The sequence below is a fragment of the Dermacentor andersoni genome, chromosome 7 (genome assembly GCF_023375885.2).
Source record: "Dermacentor andersoni chromosome 7, qqDerAnde1_hic_scaffold, whole genome shotgun sequence".
Classification (NCBI taxonomy): Eukaryota; Metazoa; Arthropoda; class Arachnida; order Ixodida; family Ixodidae; genus Dermacentor; species Dermacentor andersoni.
Genome location: NC_092820.1, coordinates 111995524 through 112020031, shown reverse-complemented (window position 1 = coordinate 112020031; position 24508 = coordinate 111995524). Strand labels below are relative to the sequence as shown.

The window sequence follows — 24508 nt, the reverse complement described above, 5'->3', positions numbered from 1 at the left end:
TGTAGCCGGTGACTGCGCAAGGTACATGCATATAGAACGAAATGAGAGTATGACACCTCCTTCGAGGTATGCGTGCGGCGTATTACATTGTGCGGCGAATTACATTGCTGTTCCAGGTATTTTATTATTGCAACGCAAAAAAGGCAATTTCTTAGCATTTTAAAGCTCGAATAAGGCTCTAAGTCTACAAAAAAGCTTAATTTATTCGGTATTGAGTTATCCTCAGCCAAACAGGCAAAAAATACGAACGAGACACAGCACACCTCTATGTATGCAAATGGGACTTCGTGGTACGTACCATCAACCCCTCTATATATGTCTTTTTATGAAAAAACATTTGATTCAGTAGATAAACCAGCGGTCATAGAGGCATTCCGTGATCAAGGAGTACAGGAAGCATACGTGAATATCTTGAGAAATATCCACGAAGCTTCCACAGCTACCTTAGTTCTCCACAATATAAGTAGAAAGTTACGTAACAAAGGGGTCAGGCAAGGAGACAAAATCTCTCCAGTACTATTCACTTCATGCTTGGAGAAGTATTCAAGCTATTAAAATAAGAAGGACTAGGAGTGAGGATCAACGTCGAATATCTCGGCAACCTTCTGTTCGCAGATGACATTGTCCTGTTCAGCATTACGGGGACGAATTACAGCAAATCATTGAGGACCTCAAAAACGAAAGTGCGAAAGTGGGATTGATGGTCAATATTTAGAAAACAAAGATAATGGTCGATAGCCTGGCAAGAGAACAAGAGTTCAGGATCGCCAGTAAGCCTCTAGAGCCTGTGAAGGAGCACGTTTTTCTAGGCCAATTACTCATAGGGGACCCTGATCATGAGAAGGCAATTTACGGAAGAATAAACATGGGTTAGAGTCCATACTGCAGGCATTGCGAAATCCTAACTTGGAGCGTACCACTATCGTTGAGAATAAAGGTGTGCAATCATTGTGTTCTAACCATGCTAACGTATGGGGCAGAAACTTGGAGGTTGACAAAGAAGCTCGAGAACAAGTTCAGGACCGTGCAAAGAGAGCGGTGTGGATCAGAGAGCAAATGCGGATAGCCGATTGTCATGTGCAAGATGCATGTGGCGCGAAACGACGACGACGACGATGACGAGAGGAAAGCGTTCGAAACGGCACGAGCGCACGAGGTGCATGACCGAGGTGCGGTTACGAAGTGCGTGACCGGAGCCGTGATCGGGAGAAAACCAGCGCTGATCTGGCATTGTCTGCGTGGCTTTGGCCGAAGAAGGTTGCCTCGCCAGCACCGCACTGGCGACGGAAGCCGCGGGTGTTCGGTTCCAGAGGCCGTGACGCTGGCATCCCGAGGTGTGGCCGTCGACCTCGACAACGTTTGAGCGAGACTCCTCGATCTTGCTGCAGCCTCCCACGGTAGTTCCGGGCACCCCAGCAGCAATCTTCCTTCGAAAGCAGACCAGCAACGCCACCTAAGACTGGAGTGCCTCGTCATCACTTGAGCAAGGGACTGGACGGAAATGGCGGGCGGACCCGTCGCTAGGCCTAATCTGCTAGGCCTCGCTCCCAAGTCATCGATGACTATACCGGGAAACAGGCGTAGGAGGCAGTCGGACTGTCCGGCTGATACTCGGACGACGACATCTACAAGATCGTCGGGAGTACCTACCACGGACGAGTTGCAACCAAGCTCGGGCTTTAAGGACACAAGCCGTTGGTAGAAAGTAAGAACGTTTCATTGGTGTAGCGACGCAGACAGAGAGGCCAGAGTGGTCAGATTGCTGCGACACGCGAGGACTACAGTTATAGTGGTGGGAAAAACTGCACAATTAATAATTAGCTTTGTGTTCCGCTTAGAGCGTCTTATAATATTGTTCACATATTTTGGTTTTTAGCGAGTGTTTGTTTTCGTTTTCTTTTGCCGATTTTCGCGTGTTGAATAAATCATGTGTGTTGTGCCGCTCGGCGTCCGTCGTTCCCGTCTCCGGAACGCACGCCCTTGAGATCGGTGGCAACGATATAATATTGAACATTAAGAGAAAGAAAATTCAGCTGGACAGGCCTTGTAATGCGTAGGCTGGATAACCGATGGACAATTAGAGTTACAGAATGGGTGCCAAGAGAAGGGAAGCGCAGTCGAGGACGGCAGAAAACTAGGTGGAGTGATGAAATTAGGAAATTTGCAGGCGCAAGTTGGAATCAGTTGGAGCAGGACAGGGTTAATTGGCGGTCGCAGAGAGAGGCCTTCATCCTGCAGTAGGCATAAATAGGCTGATGATTAAGATGATGATGATGATGATGATGGTAAGTAAATTAGCACATCCTTGCACCTGAATGATGATAAATGGTCACACATGAACGACTGTCATATCTGGAAGGTGTATTTGTGTTCATATAATATAGTTGACATTTACGTAATGTCATTGACTCCCTCAGCTGTTCTTTTTATTGCAATGATGAGTTACGTTAGGGCATAATGTTGGGTATTTGACATAAGACCCCATATTTTATCGCTACAGCAGCGGCAGTGTTTATAATCAGCCTGGTAACTATGGTAAAATCTGCAAGGCACAGCTTTCCAACAGCAAGCCCTAAATTTAAAAAAAATATGTATATATCTGTATTTTTTGCATATTTGAAAGGGGCGGGGCGTCGTCTTCACAAACGTTCGGGGTATCTGCACAGAGCAGAGGATATGGTTGTCGTGAAGAAATGTAATAAAGTACAGCGTTGTACGGAACTACGAATTCATATGTCTGACGGTTAGGTCTTTTTTTTGTACATTCAGGTCAACTGGAAATCTATTGACTACAAATCTTCAGCGAGGCTCGTCCTCGCGCGGTTCCTTTTCGAGCACATATTAATGCCCTGGTGCTGTTTTTAAATATATTTTGCTAAAGCGCGAAAAATTTTGTTTTCAGTGTTGTCATTACCTTCTGTTGCATCATCGTTATCCATCAAAATAAAAAAACGCAGACGTGATAGACAATGGTCTTCCTTTTATGTAATTTATGCAATTTTTCCTCTTCATATGACAAATTATGTGCATGTGTGACACATCGCCAGGCAACAAAATGAGTGTTTCTGGTTTTGAAAACGTTGTTAAAAATAAAAACAACCGCTACAACTGTTCATTACAATTAGTAAAACTATCAATATCTTCCTTAAAGCTAGCGCAGTAAACAAGAGATAATTAGGTCTGTAGGAAGGTAAAGCGTAAGGTCACAGCACTTCATACACGCTTACTGGAAGCCACCCAGCAGATCCCAATGGCACCAAACGGAATAATATAAACTTCGTAGAAAGAGCATGACTGTTTTCATTTAGCTACTTTTCTTAGGGCTCAATAAATGTGAATATCAACGAGAACTTAATGAATTAGTATTTGCGAAGACCGTGAATTAGTAACCTGCACGTACGCCAACTCGTGAAAGTTGTGTTTTTTGCCGCATCACTCTGGATTGGTGTGCACACAATTGTCAGCATGTTAGCATAAAAGCGTAACCTTCTTAATCGGAAAAGTTTGTGCTGGTAAATGTAGGCGGTACATTTCGCCGGCAACTGAATCACGTAATTTCAATAATCTCAAATAGAATCACCGTACTTAAAAATGTTTAAAAAAACCTGTGGAACAGCGTTTCACTCTGAACTGAAAAGGCGCATAACTCGAGACGGCTGCTTGGTTCAGTGTTTATGTCAAGAGGATGTGACAGGTTACTGCTTTTATTTCGTTAATTTCACTGTGTGTTCAATATAATTTGCTGGAAGCCTACATTATGAATATTTTTGGTTAGTCGATTACGCAGTTCGATTTCTTGAGGAAATAATGTCCGCCTTTTCAAACATTCTTACTCAAGTATTAGAATTGCGATATCTGTCACACCTGATTTTTGAAGATATTAATGCTCTACAAAACTAAGACATATTTCAGCAGCCATGCTCTCCCTCTACTACACTCCGTATCCACAGTTCATTGACTCCGCACCGACACAACGGCAATGGACACACACTCACTTGAGAGTCGCGCTTCGAGTTAACTGAGGACGGGTACATGAAGTTAGAAGCCAGGAGATCAAGCGGTTTATTTCACGATACCAACATCTCGCTAAACTGTCTAGGTTAAGTCATACCGTTGAAGTCTAGCGCCGCACCAGGAGTCCAACAACGCAAGGCGCTCGCAAGCAGTCTCTCACGAATGCTCATGATATGGTCTGCTTTAAAACATGTCGAAAGGAAAGCAGTTCACTCTATTTTTCCGTTCTATTACCAAGAGTTTCCTTTATCCCCAGCTTTAGCCACGCTGGACCTCAGCGGCAAAATACCGAGTCGCTAAGAATCTTCAACTGGATCGTTAATTCTTCATGTCGCCTCTAAAGTGTCTTTTTGGGGGGAGGCTTAAACGCAATGGGGCGCATCGTACGTGATTTACACTTTACACGTACTAACACTTCAAAGTTCAGACTTCTCCGGGAAAATCAAGCATTCGATTGCTATATTCGGTGGTACTCGTGTTCTTTCGCTCGATGATGTTGTGCTCCAACTTATGCTTTCTCAAAAATTATTTATTCGTTCTATTTGTTTAATTGTTTGTTCGATTCATGTGTTAGCGCACCTTGTTTCTATTTTGCTGTTTTTCTATATAACCAGTCCCGTCCCTGCAATAGTTCTGGGTGGACTGCAGTATGTAAAAAATATATATATAACAAAAAGCTTCACCGATTAATGTCCCGGACGGACCTATTCGTTGCAGCACGTACGATGGTTCAAGAAAGAGCACAATGCGGACTCGCCTCGGTGCCGTACAGTTCTCGCAAGCTGCTCATGCCGCCGCTCTCCAGGTACAGCAGCAGCAAGGTGAAGATTACGCACTCGACCAGCATCAGGAACACCTCTTCAATGTCGGACAGGGACGGTCTGAAGTCCGGGACTTGTTGCGTGGCTCCCGCCTTGAGAAACTCGGGACAGCAGTGCCTCACGAAGTCTCTGTTGTTGCGCCGCTCTTCCTCGACCGCCACGCTGAAGCCTTCGGCCGGCTCCACGCATACGCGCTTGTACACGTTCAAGGCCGCTGCGAGTCGCCCACGAGGAATAGAAAGAGGCAATCTGTGGATCTACATTTTAGTAGGCGTTCATCAAAATCATTACCAAAGAAGGTAACGTCTCCAGCAAAGGCGTGTTAGATGGCGGTGGTGTACAGCTCTTTGCATAATCTGCATCATAGGAGGAGGGGAAAGGAACAATTTCACTCGAGCGGGGAAACTTATTTTACCAGCCCAAGCGAGTATCGCCCTTCCCTCCCCCGTCTCTTCCACCCTCCATCATTTACCATTTTTTTTCGGTTGGATACGTCATTAACTTCTTCATTGCTGAGCCCAATCGGATAGCTGGCAATGCCAAGCTATACAGCTTCCATTGCAACAAATGACCATTCTTTATACAATTGCTAAAGATACTGCTTCGGGACCCTAGTTAACTTATGCGTCAAAAGTAGCATGCCGCAGTTCTTGGGTGTGAGGTAAGCTGCCGCATTTTTTCCTTCCACGAGCCTTGGTCGAAGATTTTCGCAAACCCCATTTGCCGGTATACTGTTCTTGCGTTTATGGTTTTTGATTCACTAATATCCGTCCGACCACCTAATAGCCGACTTACTAGGTAAGCTAATGCCAGCTGCGGCGACAATTTCTCTTCGCGACTATTTCTCTCGAAAGCGTATTTCCGTGTTGTGTAAGGCCGTTGTCTTTAACTATTGCTAATAAGGTGCTTATGTTTTGTCTTCCACAGCCTAAACTAACGCGAAATAAAACGCGGGATTCTCTTTAGAAACGCTCTCACTTGTGTGCGCCTTGCCTCCGTAGCTTTCCCTTCATAGCCGCAGAAATTTCTCTGTGAGCATAACTAAATTATATTGTCCCCCTCGGTGACCGTGGAAACTGGCTGTCAAAACGCTGCAGTGAGGAAACGCGGCCGCAGCAGCAACAGCGAGCGCACTGTCCTTTGTGCAGTCGCTCTGACACCACAAAGACAGACAGCGCCTCGGGGGCTCTTGCAGATTGCTTACGAAATCAAGCGATGTCGCCGCGAAGCCTGGTGTGGCATCCTAAATGCATGGGGCGACGGTGCGTGCGAATGCTGAGAAACGCTTCATGCGGCAACCGGCCTCATGGCCCGTCATGCCCCACAGTCGGTGGCATATAATCAGTGACCCAATTTGGCCAGACGTTCATTGAAAAGCGGCGCGTATCTCTAATACCGCTCAGCATGAGACTATTTTAAGGGATCTTTTTCTTTATTGTAGCCCGGCACATTCCCAGTGGTATATGATTATTCATTTACGATGGCGTCAAAGGTGTCCGCTGAACAGCGGCACTCACCTACTAGCACATACCAAGTGACCCAAGGCGGACTCAAAGAGGGTCATGGAGGACCAGCTCCGCCAAGTGACAAATACCCAGTAGTATTAGTTCTCGTCAGAGAGTTGCTTCGAACTGTGGTGCCTTCCTAGTCCCGCATCTACAGTGACCCTTGTCGGCATGAGAGAGCTTCATAGAAGACAGGCGCGTATGTACACATTGACGCATACTCAGAAACCAAAGTTAATCCGATGCGTCGTTTCGAGCCCTGTTACCTCAGCACAGCAACCTGACGCGCTAACCAACTGGTCGCAAAATTTCCAGTGACTCAGGTAGGCGGGAAAACGGCTAGATACAGACAGACAGACAGACAGACAGACAGACAGACAGACAGACGGACGGACGGACGGACGGACGGACGGACGGACGGACGGACGGACGGACGGACGGACGGACGGACGGACGGACGGACGGACGGACGGACGGACGGACGGACGGACGGACGGACGGACAGACAGACAGACAGACAGACAGACAGACAGACAGACAGACAGACAGACAGACAGACAGACAGACTATAAAGATGCCTACGCTTTAAAACCAGCGTACACATTTCACGTTGACTGCCGACGGTAATGAGTTTACCATTGAATCAATACAGTGACACAACCTATTGCCATCAACGAAACGAGCGTTGTATGATGCATGTACTGCTGCGGGATTCTTCTTTCGCGCTTCTCTAAGAACACGTGCCGCCATTTAACTCTGTCTCTGCGAAGCCCCCGCGTGCTCTCCGAAGTGGATGGCGTGCCGGTGCGTGACAACGCTTCGCAGGCACCGACACAAAAAGCGTGCCGGTGCCTGCGAATGCTGAGAAATGCGATGCACACACCGGATCCCAGAGAACAGCCATACTGACGAAAACTCAAGCCGCGCAAGATCACGTAAACCTGAGAACAACTACAGAACACATCCTAGTGGAAGTGCAACATGAGAAGACACAGCAGTCCTGCGCTTATATAGTCCATCCAGCGATCCGCTATTTGTGTTTGGAAATTTTATCAAGGAAGCGAGAAGACCCAACAAAGGTCATAAACTAGTAATAATCGAGATTTAAAGGCCCCGCAAACACCATGGGGTTACCAGCACACGACCAAGAAAGGAGCGCGAGTGCACGACACAGTGTAACTGAATCACCTAATCCTGTCGAATGATGCGAAACTAACGCCTCGAATAGGCAACAGTGTACCAGGGAACACAAATCCCGACCTCACCCTTAGAACAGGTATTTGCAAGGCCGAATTGACACGACTGAAGGGAAATCACAGTAGTGACCACCATATCCTCCAGCTTGAAATCCTGCGCCATAAGGAGCCGAGTAGAGCTGAAACGGCAAGGCAGACGGACCGCGAAGCCTTCTGAGGACATTATCTACAAGTAAACATCGCAAATATCGAACAGTGGCAAGCCGAAGTTGTCAAGACAGTGGAGAAGCGTACTAAAGACATCCTACTCACAATGGACACGACGGCAGTAGACTCCCACTTCCTACATATTTGGGATGCCAGAAGAGGATTATTGAGAGGGTGGAAAAATAACAAACATAACCAATTATTCAAGGAAAGTATCGCCCACGTAAGAAAGCAAGCAGAAGTATGCAGAGACTAGCTCACCAGGCAAGACTGGTATAAGCTTTGCGACCAACTTCAACGCACACTCAGCACAAAGAATACCTGGCATATATTGCTAGCCCTTCTAGCTACCGCCAAAACGAAGGCCCAACAAATACTTGACCTCAAAAAAATTCACCCCCCTTCAGGAACTGAGAAAGAAGTTTTGGAAGAAGTCAAGCGTAATCTTGTCGGACACTAAGAATGCGTACACGAGATACTGAAAAACCGCATGACCAGGGGGTAGGGGGGGTAGTGGCAGCGTCCGAAGCGACATACTTGAAATACGCAACAAAGGCACTGCACAAGGGTGAGTCATTTAACCTTTGTTGTTCAATCTCGCCATGATTAGGTTCCCGAAACAACTCAGTGGCATCGAAGGCTTACGCGTTATGGACGAAACATCCACAAGCGGCAAACAGCAAACTGCCCTCAAAAAGGCAAATCGGCCAGATAGAACAGTATCTCGCAAAGTGCGGTCTCTCCTGTGCCCCCAAAAATCAGCTAGTATACTTACGGCAAGTACCCGGCGAAGACCATGAGCCCAGGTCGCCCCAGATCCCATAATCACACTGAATGGAGTCGAGATCCAATAATTTGACTCCCTCCGCATACTTGGCCTCACAATATATCAAGACGGATCGATGCTACTACACTCCCAAAGCTTCAGAAGCCCCTAGCACAAATCACTCATTTTATTAAGCGCATAATCACACAAAGATGATGACTAAAAGGGCATGAAACCAGCCAAACAACCCCAGCCCTTCTCATACGCCGGATGACATAATGAAACCCCGTATCTGCACCTCAAGAAAGGTGAAATTGAAGAAAATATTTATTTAGTTACTTTCTTCAGATATATATCAGAAAAGCAATCAAGAGCGCCTAGCACGTACTTTTCAGTTTGACCTCAACCAAGACACTTCTCAAGCTTGACCTCCAAAACAAAGGAAGAAATGAGTGAAGTGCACAGCCAGTCAGTTGGAATGCTTTAAGGAGACTCAAACTGTCTGAGCAGTGCTTCACAAACTCGCACACAGAGAAAGCTTTATAACAGACCCAGACGCAAAAGCCCGATTGTCATCACTTCTTCAATACCTTTCTCAGTTACTCCAGTAGCTCGCAACTTTCAAGGAGCATACCGAGCGCTAAGCAAGAAATAGTCCAGGAGCGCTAACACAAGGCATAGACAAGAGGCAAATTACCCAAGTCGAAAAGCACATGCAATTAGCGTGACCAACAACCAGGCGTATGGTCTACTCACTGCCAACGTACCGGCCAGCAAACCAGAAAGGTCAGGGAAAGGGGCCATCGTCCTCGGCATCGGCCAATGTAAGGACACCGCCATCAATTTGTGCGACTCTCAAATCCAGTGAAGAAACCTACGAAAAGGCCGTATCTCTGCCGCAGCAGTGAATATTCTACAAGAAATAACAAGACGACAACTCCTCGAGAAGAACGTGGCATGGACTCTAGGCCATGAAACGAAGCAGCACACGCTGTCGCCCGATAGCAGACCAGCAGGAATTTCATGCCTCACGGGCTCCGGAAAGCGACGAGGGTGAAGAAATTCCCATCAACTATGCGGCAATATTAAAACAATACCGACTAGAAAGAAGAGGATATCTACTACCGCATCAATAATTAAGCAAGGAAGAAGCAACCGCCCTCAGGAGACTACAAACGGATGCATATGTCCGTGGAACTCTCATGCACTGGACGCGCCCACACAATACTCATATGTATGCCAATTCTCTTATCTACGAGACACCCTTCAATACCTGATGTTGGTGTGCCCACACCGTAAGGAACACACTCAATATGAAACTTTATAATCGCTATAAGCTGTCGAAGAAACGTGGGAGGCAATAATAACGGTACCGACCCTGACGGGTCAGCGACGTCTGATGGACCGGGCACGGGTCGGGGCATTAGCCAGCGGCTTTTTGGACTGAGAAAGAACCGCTCACCTAGGGCGAAGAAAGTACTCTTTCTCGCTGTTACGCACAATGAGCGTTTATTCCTCATCTTTAAAACTCACGCAGGCAAAGCAATGAACATTTGGAAGCGCAACATCCTGGCATGGCAGCTTCTGCGTAATTCGTAGCCGGCGCGCAGGTCGCAGACCCTGAAAATGGTGGCTTCAGCAGGTATAATCCTTATGTGTAGCAGATAATACGCTCACGTACACGACTGGTGCGAAGTGCAGCATTTCGGTACCCCTCCCCCCCTCTCCCCGCGGGAATAATTACAAGATTTTAGTTTCGCGTACCTAAACAAGCGGCGAGAATTATACGCGCGCTACGCACCACACGCTTTTAGTATCACCTACACAAGCGTTAGCGTTCGCAGTTTTCACTAATCTACGACGGTTGCTTCCAAATGCCCATACGCGTTGTTCCTTGGTGCACAGGAACGCTATGGAGAGCAATCAACTTGTTGAAGACGAGCTCGAAAACCGATTCATGCTTCCCTAAAATGTATGGACATTAGTATTACCTTATAGGGCGGTAGCTGCGAGGTAGCTGAAGGATCAGTGGCAAGATACGCTTAGTATTCTTTGGCACTCTGCAGATACAACCCATCAATGCAAACAAAATGAGCTTCTTAGTTTGTCATAAGCTCAGCTACGCCGGACAGGACGAAGGCTATACTGTTCGCGGCTGGTGAATTCAACTATAGAAACTCAGGAAGGCTGCCAGCCGGCTGACCTTCAAAAGCACATTATGGTAATCCTGGGCGCACTTCATTGACAACTTCGAAATCTTAGGAAGATGAACTAAAAAGATCTCGAAAGAGAACATTGTTAGATTCGCTACTTTTAATAGCCTGCCAAGAGCATTTGGGGTTATCTTACAGCATGGCTACTAGAGCATTGATAAATTAACGTTTGTCTTGGTGCCATCTTACAGTCATAGGTTTCAGCCGCGCCGAAGTATTTCTTTCAAGCAAGACTTACCATTCTGACCGCACAGAACAGGTGTCGTTTTCGCATGCTACCTGAACTGCCATACTTGGAGCTTCCGCAGACACTCGCGCCCCACCTTGGCGTAGTAATTTTGCACAACATTTAACTCGATGCCGCGGCAAGTATGACTCAGACTCTTCAGCCTATTATGATCGTGGCACCCTCAAAGTCGATAACGCCTGATATTGAAGGTGAACACTCACTTCGAGTGCAGATCCAGGCGAGCTGGCTCTTGGACACGGTGTTCAAAAATGCCGACATGAAGGCGAAGGAAGGCATCAGGCGCAGCAAGGGAAGTAAGTTCAGCAGAACGAACCTGATGCCGGCAGCCGTCTTCAGCAGTTCGGCGGCGATCGTGCCGCTCGTCATGAACGCTGTAAAACAGCATCGCCCCTTGCTAACGCAAACGTCATGCATGGTAGAGATGCACACACATGCACGCTCAAATAGACTTCTCTTGATTGTACTGTGCACCAATTACCAACACAAAAGTGCTGTCGACTCACCGCCAAAGAAGCTACACAACAGGACGAGGGCGTAGCCAGTAGACGGAGTGTTCGCACCAAGGGACAGCAGGTACCCCAAGGGCAAGGCACAGACGCCGTAACAGGCGAAAAGAAGCAGAACGGGCTCTGAGGACGAGTAGAACAGCACGGTATCAAAGCCAAGTGACCGTTTTGCTAAGCGTAATGTATGCGTTTGTTCAGTTCTAGAATAAACAGAGGGGTAGTGAAGGAAACAATTTCAGCAGATCGGACAAGTTGGAATCTGTATAGACCCTTTTCATGCTAACAAACAGGCATCCCAGAAGACTTTCTGTTAAACCCTCTCAAACAACACAAGTTACAATAGCCTATAAAGTTACAGAACCCTCCAGCTGGCATCAATTTTGCAGTAAGGCTTGAATGTTCGACAAGTCAATTTTATTGTTCAGTGCAACAAAAAAGCCCATACATGAGCTCGACGCGTGGCACACTTTTTTAAATCTGAACACATGAAGGATATGTACCTACAGTGAACTATGCGACAGAATACTTGCGTTTTCTAGGCTAACTTGACTGGCAAAATGCATGACCGGAAGTTCTCTGGGGTCATGACTGCACTGCGGCCACAGCTTGCATAGAAAGGGTCGATACAACTTAGCTTTGTTTGAGCGCATAACTAGTCGTAACACGAATTTGTGTTAATAAATATCCGCAAAATCGACAAGGCAAGCTTTATTCAGGCATTGTAGTGGGCCTAAGGCAATGCGCGGTTGCGCGAAGGGGAGATTTCTGGTTCTCGTCGTTTCTTTCCTTCTTTCCCCCGCACGACCGCTGCGCGTATGCGCAGAGGCGAGCGCCATCCGCTACTGGTGCTAGAAGCAAGCGGCGGCGTCGCGCGCGTCCTCCGCTGTAATTGCTTGGCTTGTTCTGCTCACGATCACAAAGACCCGCCAGGTTGGCAAATAAATTTTCGCTGATACCGGTAACTGCTCGGCATCGCATGTCCTACTGTTTACTATTAGCTGGGAACATTCAGGTCAATCCCAGACGTAAGCAACTAAACAGTACTGAAAGTAGTTCATCCAATATTCGTTGACTAGAACTCTCGCAAGTAATTATCCAGTTCAAAAGCAGTTGCTGACATGCTCGCTCAGCTGTTCGCGGCGAAAGTCGGAGACTAAAGAGATTATGCACCTGCACTTATCCGTGGATTTTATGTTTTCCGATTCCAAATTTCATCTGTCAACTCCTGAACGCTCCTCGTGTGGGTATGCTTCGTGACGTCAAGTTACGATGGATTACGCGACCATATTTTATCTTTATAGCAAACGTTATATTTGCAAAAACATGTAACCAGTCTAACATTCTGACGCGGGGCAGCCTGTAAACCATTTAGGCGACCCAGAAGAAGGGTACAGCAAGGGGCAACAATAGTGTTCCGAGGTGAAACAAGCACAAATGCTGTTTATGAACGCAGGGCACAAACACAGATGGCTGAAGCCGACATATTAAAACATGGCTACAGAAGCGCTAGCAGAAACGACACACACTTCACGCTCGTAGTCTTTAGCTTCCCAGTCCTAGTCTTTATCGCACACTCGACAATATTTTCTTGTGAATCATTTCGCTGTGATCGTGTGTCTCAGCCTCTTCTTTGTCCTCCTCCTGTGCGCAAAAATCTGCATTCATATCCTACGAACACGCCCAAACAGTCACCTTAGTGAGCATCATTTCCAAATGCCGCAAAACTTGCGACGAAATCGAACATAAACTTCTAGTACTTGTCCCGCGCCCGTAGTAGACAGCTCCTTTGAGAGGTCATTTGAACGTGTCTGGCGTATAGGCTTCTCCAATGCATCTAACCATCATTATGGAATCATTATAAAATTTGAATCGAGAGTATAACCTGATTTCGTAGGGCCAGGACAGAAATGCATGACAGATGATGACATAAACTGACCACAAATGATTTAGTAATGTTATAGGACGTACTGAAAGGGACTCTATACCGCTCGGGACATGTCTTTAGATAGTAATGCGAAAGAGCAGAATGTGTCTCATGTCGGAAGCGAGCGTGCGTGAATCCTATAGTAAAGGAATTACATTTTAAATATTGCTCTGAACTGATTCAAAAGCGACATCTGGCATCGCTAGAGTGTGAAATAGTGCCATCCATCTATGTGCTGTTACTTAACCATAAGGGCGGCCACGCCGGGGAAGAAATTTTCTAGGATACAGTATTGCTAGTCTAAAATTGTACTTTATGCGCTTATTCTAACTTTTTGTTCGCGTGAGAGGGCAATTCCTTATCACCAACTATTACGAGTCAAAAAGTGTCGGTACCATCTTGCACGCGACGGAGTGGTGCATTGATGGGGCCTCAACTATATCCTCTCGACATGGCGATGTGAAATATTTTGGGTGCCGTTGTGATAGTGGTTCGAGCGTCGCTACCATTTAGAAAGCAGCTCTATAGGCGCCGGTACCTGCGTTGAGCATCAGCCTGCCTCGGCGGCGTAACCAAGCGAACCAGCAGAGCTAAAGATGAGAAAGCGAATGGGGGCCGTAGCGAGTGATGAAATACGGCGAGAGGGAATGGAGTTCGAGGAGGAAATCAGAGGAGGAAAGTGCAGCAGCCGCACGAGGAAGGAAGCGGAAAAAGCAACTTGAATTACCACCAGGGGGGCGCTCACGTCCGCGCATCCGCGGACGCTTGAGATCTTGTGGCGAATGGACGTGCTTTCCGGAGCTCCGGGGCGGCGACAAAATCATAAGTTCTTGTGCATGCTTTGAGCTTGCTTCTGTTTTTGATTTGTCGGTTTTTTTTTGTTGCCTTTAAATAGTAATTGGGTGGTTTTCTTTTTTTTTCCTGTTTTGTTTCACGTATTTAGTGTGCGCGGGTGTGTTTCGTGTACATTTGGTCTTGCAGGATGGTTAGAGCGCCCTTTCGCGCCACGTGCTTCAATACGTGCAGCCGGGTGGGACGTTGAGTTAATAAACTACTACTAATAGCTATTAGTAATAATCGAGACTACTAATAGTTGAATTGACTACTAATAGACTACTAATAGTTGAGGCTAATATCTATTAGTGGGTTTACTGTGCGTGTTTTGGTAGGAAAGTGAAAGCGTGGGCGCGTGGTTGAGCGCGTGCGAGAGCGTGGCATATCTTGGGTCTCCGCAGCATTGATTGCTTTTGAAACAGTGGTGAGAGTTGCTTTGCGACATTTTGCGAATTTGGATCCTGTGCGTAACGGTTTTTGCTAAAAGGCACGTGCTGTGCATTATTATATTATTATAGTATTTGCATCAGAAAAAGCCGTGCAATACATGGCAAGAAATCCGCGAAAGCTAGCAAAGCGCGGGGGGTCCAACAAAGTAGATGAGGGCACGGATGAGAATGGAGAGCGAATCGAGTCAACCGGCAATCACTGTGATGTCGATATTTGGCAGCAGAAAATTGAGGCCTTCCAGGAAGAGCTTGTCAAACAGGTGGAACAGCTCAAAAATGAGGTAAACAGGGAGCGTGATGCACGGAAGGTAGTTGAAAAAAGACTTGAAGGAGCCGAGGAAAAGCAGAACAGGGCCGCCATTGTGAACGAGAATTTGCGTTACAATGGAATGCAGTCCCCCGACGTGACAGGAGAGGGAAGGTTAGCAAAGTACGTGGAATGCGTGCAACGTGGTGAAGGGTTAGCTGGAAAGAGCGGCACCTACCTTGAGGCTGCCACGCGGAAAAAGCAAGGGCACAGTTGGCAATGCTTCTTGTCGAGTCCGAATCACGTGGAAAAGGAAAAAGGAAAGCAGGGAGAGGTAGGAGAGAGTGAAAAGGTGATTATCGCCGGCGACTCAAACCTGGCTGGGTGTTCAGAAACATTTGTGGAGAGGGCGAAAGGCGATAAAAGAGCGGCGGTAGGGACATTTCCAGGGCGGACACTGCGGTCTGTCATGGAGTGAGAAAAAGAAAAGCTCGCGGAAAATACCCACGTGCGCAAACTTGTTATAGAAGCAGGTGGGCCAAATGACGTCCTAAACAGGAAATGCTCAGGAGAAGCGCCGGGCTTAGCAAAGGGGGTGGACGACTTGCGCGAGCTATCCCATCAGGTGCAGATCGTGGTGTGCACGGTGCCAGAGGTGCCTGTACGTGACAGTCACGTACAAAGAGCTGTAGTGGCTGCTAATGAGGCGATATCCAAAATGAGCTGAGAGAAAGGCTTCGAGATTGTCGACGTATACAGGGAAGCGAGAAGGTGTGGAGGTTTTAAACGAGACGGGATCTAACTTCAATTACAGGCTGGCACGAGAAGTGGGCTGGCGACTTGGTGGTCGCGCTGTTGCAGTTTTAGGGGGCCCACGGGCGCTCAGGAGGCCAAAGTAGGTAGTAATGAAGGTCCGCTAGGGGAACCTCAGAAGAGCATCGCCGTGGATAACAGAAAAAGGAGGAAAGCAAGAAATAGGGCTCGCCATGCAATAGGCTACATAAACATGCAGGGCTGCTGAAGAAAGGTAATGTGGGCAGAGATTGAGGAGCAGTTAAATAGCGAAGAAATAGGAGTTCATGCGGTGACAGAAACGCACTATAGAGGCTCATAAGAGCCGCCAGTGATTGAGAATTTTTATGTTTGGGAAGGGTACAACAGAACTAAGTCGGAAAGAAATGGAGGGGGAGTCGGAATGCTCATCCATCAGGGAGCCAAATGGAAAAGAGTAAATTCAAAATGTCGAAAGCGCCTTTGGTTATCAGGTACAATGAGTGCGAAAAAAACTTGGCTGGGCGTTACGTATTTGTGGGCCGGAAATAATTGCACAGAGAAGAATAAAGAGTTAGTGGAATGCATAAGCGCCGATATTAGGGGTTTCGGGAATGGTGCTGAAATTGTCCTATTAGGTGATATGGATGCCCACATACAGGATTTAGATGGCTATACTGACAACAGCGGAAAGTCAATGCTAGACCTTTGTGAGCAACATAACCTCGTTATCGTGAATACAAGGCCTAAGTGTGAACAGCAGATGACGCGGCAAGTGGGAAACCGGCAATCAACCATTGATTACTGTCTGATGACAGAAGGAATTCATGAGAAGTTGAGAGAAATGGTTATTGATGAGGAAGGATATAGCAGCATGGGGAGTGACCATAAACGCACATTTTCAAAATGGGATATGTAGTTGGGAAAGAGAGCAAGGAGTGCAAAATGACCAGTCCAAATTTCAACGCTGAACAAATAACAAATATAGTCACTAGAGTCGAGGAAGAACTTGGCAAATGGTCAAATAAAGAGTGGGATTATATTGAGCTTCTAAGTGTAATAACGATAGAAATACGGAAAGAGAAACAACATGTTCGTTGGAAAGGAAAACAGAAACCGAAAAAGTGGTGGAACAGGAAGATACGAGAAGCCATCGCCGAACGACAGAAAGCATCCCAAGAGTACATGCAGGCAAAGAAGGCGCAGTTGCCGCAGGATGAAGTAGCCAGTAAATGGAAAATATACCGGGAGAAAAAGCCTACGGTTCAAATATTGGTGCAATCAAAATTAAAAGGTGAAAGTGAACGTTAGTTGTCAGAAACACGTGAGAAAAGGAAGGCCGCCCCTATAATATATTGGAACCACTTAAAATTATTAGGCAGGAAGTCAACAACCATACAACATATCCTAGACGAAGATGAAAATAGAGTGGAAGGAGAAGCTCCAATAAATTACATCCGAAAAATAACAGCCGAATATTTCCAAGGCAATACCGAGGTTGTATCTGAAGGAAAAAAAGAGCATGAAAGAGACCCAGGTGGAAAAGGAGCTGGTGCTGACAAATTTCAACTGGAAGAAAGCCGAGAAAATTCCTAAGCGCACAGCCACAGGGCTAGACGAGGTTCCCGTTAGGCTGATTAATGAACAAGGACCAATAAGTAAGGAAGCTCTGGTGAAAGCAGTTGAAAAAACTTTAAAAGACAGACGAATACCAGGCAGTTGGCGACAAAGTAGAATGAATTTAATTTATAAAGGTAAGGGGGAGAACGATAGAATTCGCTCGTATAGACCATTGACCATTACATCGGTAATATACAGGCTAGCAATGCAGGCAATCAAATTGAAGCTTCAAGCATGGGCAGAGAATAATGGCATGTTGGGAGAACTTCAGAATGGCTTCAGAATAGGTAGTCGTTTAGATTATAACTTATTTGTTCTTATTCAGTGTATTGAAATATAAAAAGTAGAAAGCAGACCGTTATATGTGGCCTTCTTAGACATTACAGGACCTTATGACAACGCAGACCGCAACATTTTGTGGAATATTCTGCAAGGGGAAGGCTTAGGTGACGATATTCTACAGATTTTGAGATAGATTTAACAAAAAAAATTCCGTTTGCATTGAATGGGAAGGGATGAGGAGCGAGGAGAAAGTTCATATCAACAAGAGACTGAGGCAGGGGTGCCCTTTATCCCCACTGCTGTTTATGATGTACATGATGAGGATGGAGAGGGCGCTAGAAGGAAGTAATATCGGTTTTAATCTCTCGTACAAACAGGCGGCTACAGTAGCAGAGCAGCAGCTTCGAGGTTTATTATATGCGGACGGGTAACAGAATATAAATACCTTGGTATACGGACCAACGAAGGCAATAGATATATGGAAACACAGGAAAAATTACACTGAGGGGAAGAGAAATGCAGCCTTAATGAAGCACAGAGCGCTATGGGGATACAGTAGCTACGAGGTGCTCCGAGGTAAGTGGAAATGTGTAATGGTTCAAGGACTTACTTTTGGAAATGCAGTTGTTTGCTTTTAAGCCAGGTGTACAATCAGGACTCGATGTGAACCAAAGGTCAGTGGGTCGCCTCGCACTGGGCGCTCACGGAAAGACTACAAATCAAGCTGTGCAGCGTGATATGGGCTGGACTAGTTTTGAAGCGAGGGAAGCTCGCAGTAAAATTGAGTATGAAGAACGACTGAGGAATATAGAAGAAAGTCAATGGACTGGAAGAGTGTTCAGGTATCTGTACAGGCAAAACATTGATTCACAGGGGAGGAAAAGGACTAGGAAGCTTACCAGCAAGTATGCGGCCTGTAGGGTGGGTAACACAGCAACAAAGAACGTCAAACGGAAATTCATAGAGGCCGAAATAACCTCATGGGTGGCGGCAATGGAAAAGAAACCTGCCAGGAGTAACTAAATAAAAGAAAAAAAATGAAATGAGGAAAGAAAAAATTTATGATAATTCAAAGGGAAGCTCATTACTTTTGGAAGCGAGATCGGGATGCCTTAGAACACGCACGTCTAAAGCGAGACATAAGAAGGAAGAAGCAGCATGTGCTTGCTGCGGTAAAGCTAGGGAAACTATGGAGCAGGTTTTATTCGATTTAGGCACCACTGGCCTCCTTGAAGCCCTTGGGTTCAGCGAGAGCTGTGGGAAAGTAAATATGTCCGCAATAGGGATTAGTAAGAGCCTATTGGAGGATTGGCGGAATAAAAGTAGGGAAACGAAAAAAACGGAGACATACGAAAACACAGGTCGCAATAGGGGATCATAAAATTTGTTTGTGGCAGTTGATATGGCTTTTTTATTGTTTAACCTAGGCAGGACATTTGGCAGTATAATAGCAAGAGCTTGGTGGTGCAGCCCACCGCCCCGTCCCAAAGGGGACGCCCATAACATCCACTCATCCATCCACGGCACCGGCCTTGCGGGGAAAAGGCAAAAAAGAAGCAACAAGCTCAACTTCGCGCACGGCGTTCACCGCAGGCGTTTCCCGGTAAAGGCTACGGTTTTATAAGCTGCACTTGCGGGGAAGTGGCGACTATCTGACCGCTTTATATATATAGGGTAGCGAGTCGTGGCCCTGCCAGTCAGTACGGTGATTGGTGCGATCCCTCAATGTATCATGAAATGAAAAGTCGCATGGACCTGCGCTCAAATTTGGCATTAGCGAGTATCGTAATCGCGTGGATGTTTTTCGAGATGACCAAAATGCGTCGTGTTTTTAAGGCGTGTCGGCATTGTGGTAACATCAGTGCAGACATTTCTTACAACAATGCGCCTGATTGACGGTCGAACAAAAGGCACGGACACAGACCACGCCTGCAGGAGACAGGCGAGATTATACGCCACAGACACAAAAAAAACTTAAGACTTGTGCAACCACTACCTGCTGAGGGCGTCTAACACAGCAATAACTTTAGTGGCTTCAACAATGTATGCCCAACTGCGGAAACCGTAGGCGCTTTCAGTTGCTCACTTTTAACGACATGGCTTTGCTTCCGCATATGCGAGTAGTAATCAGTGTTGCGACCGTCAATACACACTTTCAGGAAGACACTAGGGAGATTGAAAGATTCTGTTTTAAAACGTTCTACTTGCTTTCCCGACAAACCACTGCATGTTTAGACAGTTCGCATGGTATGCTTTCTCTTGCGATACAAAATAGGACCACCTTGAGAAACCGTAGACGGTCCCTTTAGACCAATGCATGTGTTGTCGATTTTTTGACTCATCACATAGGCTCTGCCGCGTTAGCCGAAATGATAACACTACCAAGTCCTGCGTGGTCGATCATGACTGTATTCTTCATAATTTCCAAGTTTCTACCATACGAGAATTAAGAAATATTCTGTGTTTATACTGAGTTATAGCAATCGATCAATGTCAGATTTTTTGCCTGCCACACACCTGGAGAGAGAATAAAAGAACAATTTCAGTTGGCTAAGAATCTGCCACGGTCTCACCAGGCTATGGTGAGACTGGCATTCATTAGTAGAGTGCGTTAATCGTGCGATGCCCAAGTCTATACTGTGTGAGTTTCCAAGCAGCCGAACAATAAAGAACCATTTCCTGACCCATCAATACCCACTGGCACCCTAGTACTCTCCTTCCACATAGCTTCCAGCTAGAAGTTGAATATTTTTCAATTATCTGGCAATAATTTGCGTTCCGCAAATTATTGCCAGATATATGAAGCGGGAACACTGTTACAGATAACAGTCCCTATTTTAGTGAGCACATTTTGAAGAATTTATCGTTATGTGCACTGAAAATGCAGAAAGACGGAAGAGAATTCCTATATCTTGAAGAACCATCCACGTGGTCTGCAATTTCAACAAGCATGCGCCATCTGTTTTCGGACTGCCCTGCATTCAACAGCGGTAGCGCAGAGATACGCAGACACCGCGCCCACCAGAGGACGAGTGGATGAATCCGCCGGTGGCGAATCTTGATTACCTCCTGGAGCTCTACGAACTTGCAAGAGAGACCGGCATGTTTCTTTCTGCCGCACCACTTTTCAACTTAGGCCCATCATCTATCCTTCTAGAAATGAATGGTTCAGTCATCTATTCATGAGAGACTCCGTTTCAATAACGAAGTAAAAAATATTTCCGAAATTGGTCGCGCGTGCCTCCTTCCAAAGTTGTTTTTCTTTTCCTCCTTGAGAATGTTGCTTGGCACTTTCGATTGCGCCCGAATTTGTCTTCAGCGTTCACGTTGCACCGTCAAACTCGGAGATTGACGCGCCGCGCGCATCGGCTGGTCACGGCTGGAGGCTCAGTGGCGTCGCGTCACTCTCAAAACTGTGCGTTTCCGAGAAAGGGCTAGCGTTAGTATTTTCCCTTCATGAATGGTGAGCTTGATTTCGCTCATACGTGTAATTCATCTGGTAACACCGACGAACTTGCGACCTCTCAGCTGCCCACGTGACTGATGGAACACCAGAGACACCTCGGCTGCTCCGTGACGTCAAGCGCCATTAAGAGCGCTATTCTTCGCCGTGAAGTTCTAATCTCCCGATATAGCGAAGTGTTCGGAAAGGCTATTGCGAATTGTGCAGCATATTTTTTTGATTAGCGAAGGCACTTCACAGGCAAAATCACTTTGCAAGTCGATTCTTAGCACTGGGCGGTATTTAACAAACGTGAAGAACTAATCTTTTTTTCTCAGTGAGATGCAAGAAGTGGGGCCTCCATGTACAGCACTTAACAATTCAAACATTCAACTGCCGATCTGTGAACTCTAAAATTCGCGAAATCCCGCGGGCATGACGCCAAGCAAGAGGCTGGGGTGGGTGAGAAAAAGGCATATGCAACATTGTTTGGCGAGTGGTAATTCTTGCGCTGCATTCTGGAATTCCTCGTCATTCTATGGTATTCCAAACAGGTTTGACGTTCTTTCTTTTTTCGTTGTCTGTGGCGATACAACGGGCTATGTCAAATTATTTTAAATTTTCTAGAAAGCTGCCATCGAGAATGTAACTAACCACTTTCATGAAAATGTGGCACTTGAATTATTATTTGATATACATATTTTGCCGAATAGTCTCCGAACGAACGTTGAAAAAGATTGAAGCCACCATACAATAAAGTGCGTGACAGCCTAACGCAGGTGTAGTGAAGTGAATGCTATGTCTCCGGTACGTATCGTGCAGACGGTATACCAGACCCCTAAAGCTTTTGAACTGTTTCAAACCTCCTTTAAACAGCTCACCTGTCTTTGATGCATGAGTTGTTCAGCTTGGCGCAAATCAGCGATTTTTTTATCGCGTGAGCATTGCTTGGCGAGCTCCCCAGCCCTGTCACGCGAAAAATGTAATGCCTTGCATCTGCCCAAAAAATGCGTAATTTGCAAAGTTAAAACATTTAATCGTTACGATAGTGTAAATGTAGATGATTGGAAGCTTTTATGAGATGAAAAACTTGAAGGTAAAATAGATAATAGCTACAGAGATACATGGCTCCTTAGAATATGCATGAGGAAGCTTACAATAGTAAGGGTGGGCCAACTGGAAAATGGGCGTGGGCCAACTTCAAATTTGGGGGTCGGCCAAATTGAAATTTGGACATGGGCGAAATTAAATTGGGGGGGGGGCAACATCAAATTTGAACGTGGGCTGGGGGTGGGCCGATTTCAAATTTGAGGGTGACCCAACTTAAATTCGGATGTGGGCAACTTTAATTTGGGGCTGGGCCAACTTAAATTTGGGGAGAGTCAAGAGAAATTTGAAGATGAGCCAACTTAAATTTGGGGATGGGCGAACTTAAATTTGTGAGTAGGCCAACCTAAATTTGGTGGTGGGCAACTTAAATTTGGTGGTGGGTGAATTTTAAATTTGAGTGTGGGCCAACTTTGGGGTGGCCCGATGCCAAACTCAACGCTGGTGAGTGTCCTTCGAGTTATGAACGCGCACCACCGCCGGGAACCCACTGACTGGGGCACAAGTGCACCCCGGCTTGGTTTTCAGCGTACTTCAGGGGTGATACGCTTGCGAAAGGAGCCTGCGCCCTTAATTCCCGTCAAAATCCTCGTCAGCAAAAAAAAATTGATGTTCGGGCCGCTTTCATGGTGGCCATTTCCCATGTGGCGCTCCAAATACAGTTTATGAGGTGTGGACGCACCATCGGGTTGGATACAAATACCCCTTTCCAAGCGTTAAGGCCCCGTAATGTCCGTGCATGAGGCCGGCAGCAATCTTGCACCTTCTTTTTTACCACTAGGTGACCGGCGGCAGCGCTTGCCACCTACAGCCACGGCGGACGCTCTTCAACAGGGGCGTCTTTGGTTTGACAACTCGGCGCCGAGATACAACTCCTAAATCTCTATTGCGCCCCCTATTCCAGATGTGAGCCCCAACGAGAGCCGAGAACCAGGCCAGGGAACATCTCTAACCGTTAGAAAAAAAACCAGAGGGATCCGGCGGCAACGGCATTTGAGCTCGGTACCTCCAGCATAGGAGGCAGATGCTATACTACTAGACCACCGCTGCAGTTACACTTCGCGGACAAGCGACCGCATTGAGACGCTTGGCGCGTCTTCAGTGGGCCTTACCGAGGTGCAGCCAGAATGCAGACGAAAGCTTGCGTGGACAAGGACCGCGCACAGTAACACGGGCTTGCGAGAGCGACAGCGACACAGCAGCGCGGCCATGCACTCACGGAACGCCTCACGCTCTACTGCGGCAGCTGGCGTTCCTTTTCGACCACTCTGCTCCACCGAGGTGCGCTCGTGGCCCGTGTTCCGGTTCAATGAGTAGCATTGCAGTGAACAAGCCGGATGCGGTGAGGAAACCTGACCATCCTCGGCTAAAGCCTAAGCATGCATTCCCACCCGAAAGTCTATGCGTAGACACGCATAGGCTAAGAAAATCAAGTAAGCAAAACTAAGCAAATACGAAGTCACAGCCGAGCCACATAATGCTACGCATTACTGTACAATCTTCAGAATTTCTGTATTTTCATAAGGGTGGTCACTTCCAAGAGGGCGAATATTCGCGCAATCTGGCAAAAAAAATCCCTGTGAAAAGATCGGCCGACGAAGCGTTACGAACTCACGCATCATTTCCTGGAAGAAAGCGCCGTAGAATAAGATCATCATGCCGCAGGTGCATCCGGTGGACAATGCGTAGAGGAAGAAGTCGAAGACAAAGTTTGCCAGCCAGTAGACGCGGACGGAGAGGCCCGTGAGCAGCTGCAGCTGGCGGCAGCCGCTCACACGGTCCACGACGGGGAACAGGCCGCTCGCGGCGGTCATCGTGGCCAGAGACATAGCGCCGAATGTGAAGCGCTCCAACTGGCGCTGGATGACCTCGGCCGAGTCCTTGTCGTACTCCACAGACTCCTCCAAGTTCTTCTGGGGCCGCACCCGGAGCTTGATTGACGCCGTGTCGTCGCCCACGGTCCAGCGCAGCAGCGCCGTGTGGACCAGGTTCAAGGCGATGATGGCGCTGTGGTAGAACTCGCCGCTGTACCTGCGACGATGCTTTCTGTGCTTCCGAGACATGCTTCTGCAATATGCGCTGGGAAGGCCTATCGTGAAAAGTATGCACCGCACGAGCAATTATCACGTATGGACGTAAGAGGTACCAGCGGTAGTACCTTAGTGGTTACGGCCATGCGCTGGCAAGCAGGAGATCGCAGAATCTCAGTCCTCGCCAGGGCGCCCGCCTTAAGTAGGGCGTTATATTGATACGTGTACTTATCTTTATCGGGCGACCACGTTTCGCGGCTAACAAATGCAATCGCACAGCGCGGGACGCGCCTGCATGTATCCGACGTTTCTGGAAAGTTATCG

General features: G+C 47.0%; 1 protein-coding gene across 1 annotated transcript; it reads right to left on the bottom strand.

Moving 5' to 3' along the window:
• Positions 1–4744: 4744 nt before the first annotated feature.
• LOC129385806 (retinal-specific phospholipid-transporting ATPase ABCA4-like) lies at positions 4745–24311 on the bottom strand. The gene is made up of 4 exons (XM_055072943.2): positions 23770–24311; positions 11476–11601; positions 11173–11343; positions 4745–5049 (listed from the first exon to the last, which is right to left on the bottom strand). Exons 1-4 carry the CDS (start codon positions 24215–24217, stop codon positions 4745–4747), a joined length of 1050 nt encoding a protein of 349 aa, XP_054928918.2. The 5' UTR covers positions 24218–24311.
• Between the last annotated feature and the right edge of the window lie 197 nt (positions 24312–24508).

What these genes read in the sequence shown, in the direction of transcription:
- LOC129385806 (XM_055072943.2), bottom strand. Translation starts at nt 24,217, where the DNA reads ATGTCTCGGAAGCACAGAAAGCATCGTCGCAGGTACAGCGGCGAGTTC. An exon ending in GTTGTGTAGCTTCTTTGGCG is followed by an intron (nt 11,344 to 11,475) that starts GTGAGTCGACAG and finishes GCTGTTTTACAG; the next exon opens with CGTTCATGACGAGCGGCACG. An exon ending in CGCCTGGATCTGCACTCGAA is followed by an intron (nt 5,050 to 11,172) that starts GTGAGTGTTCAC and finishes GGCGACTCGCAG; the next exon opens with CGGCCTTGAACGTGTACAAG.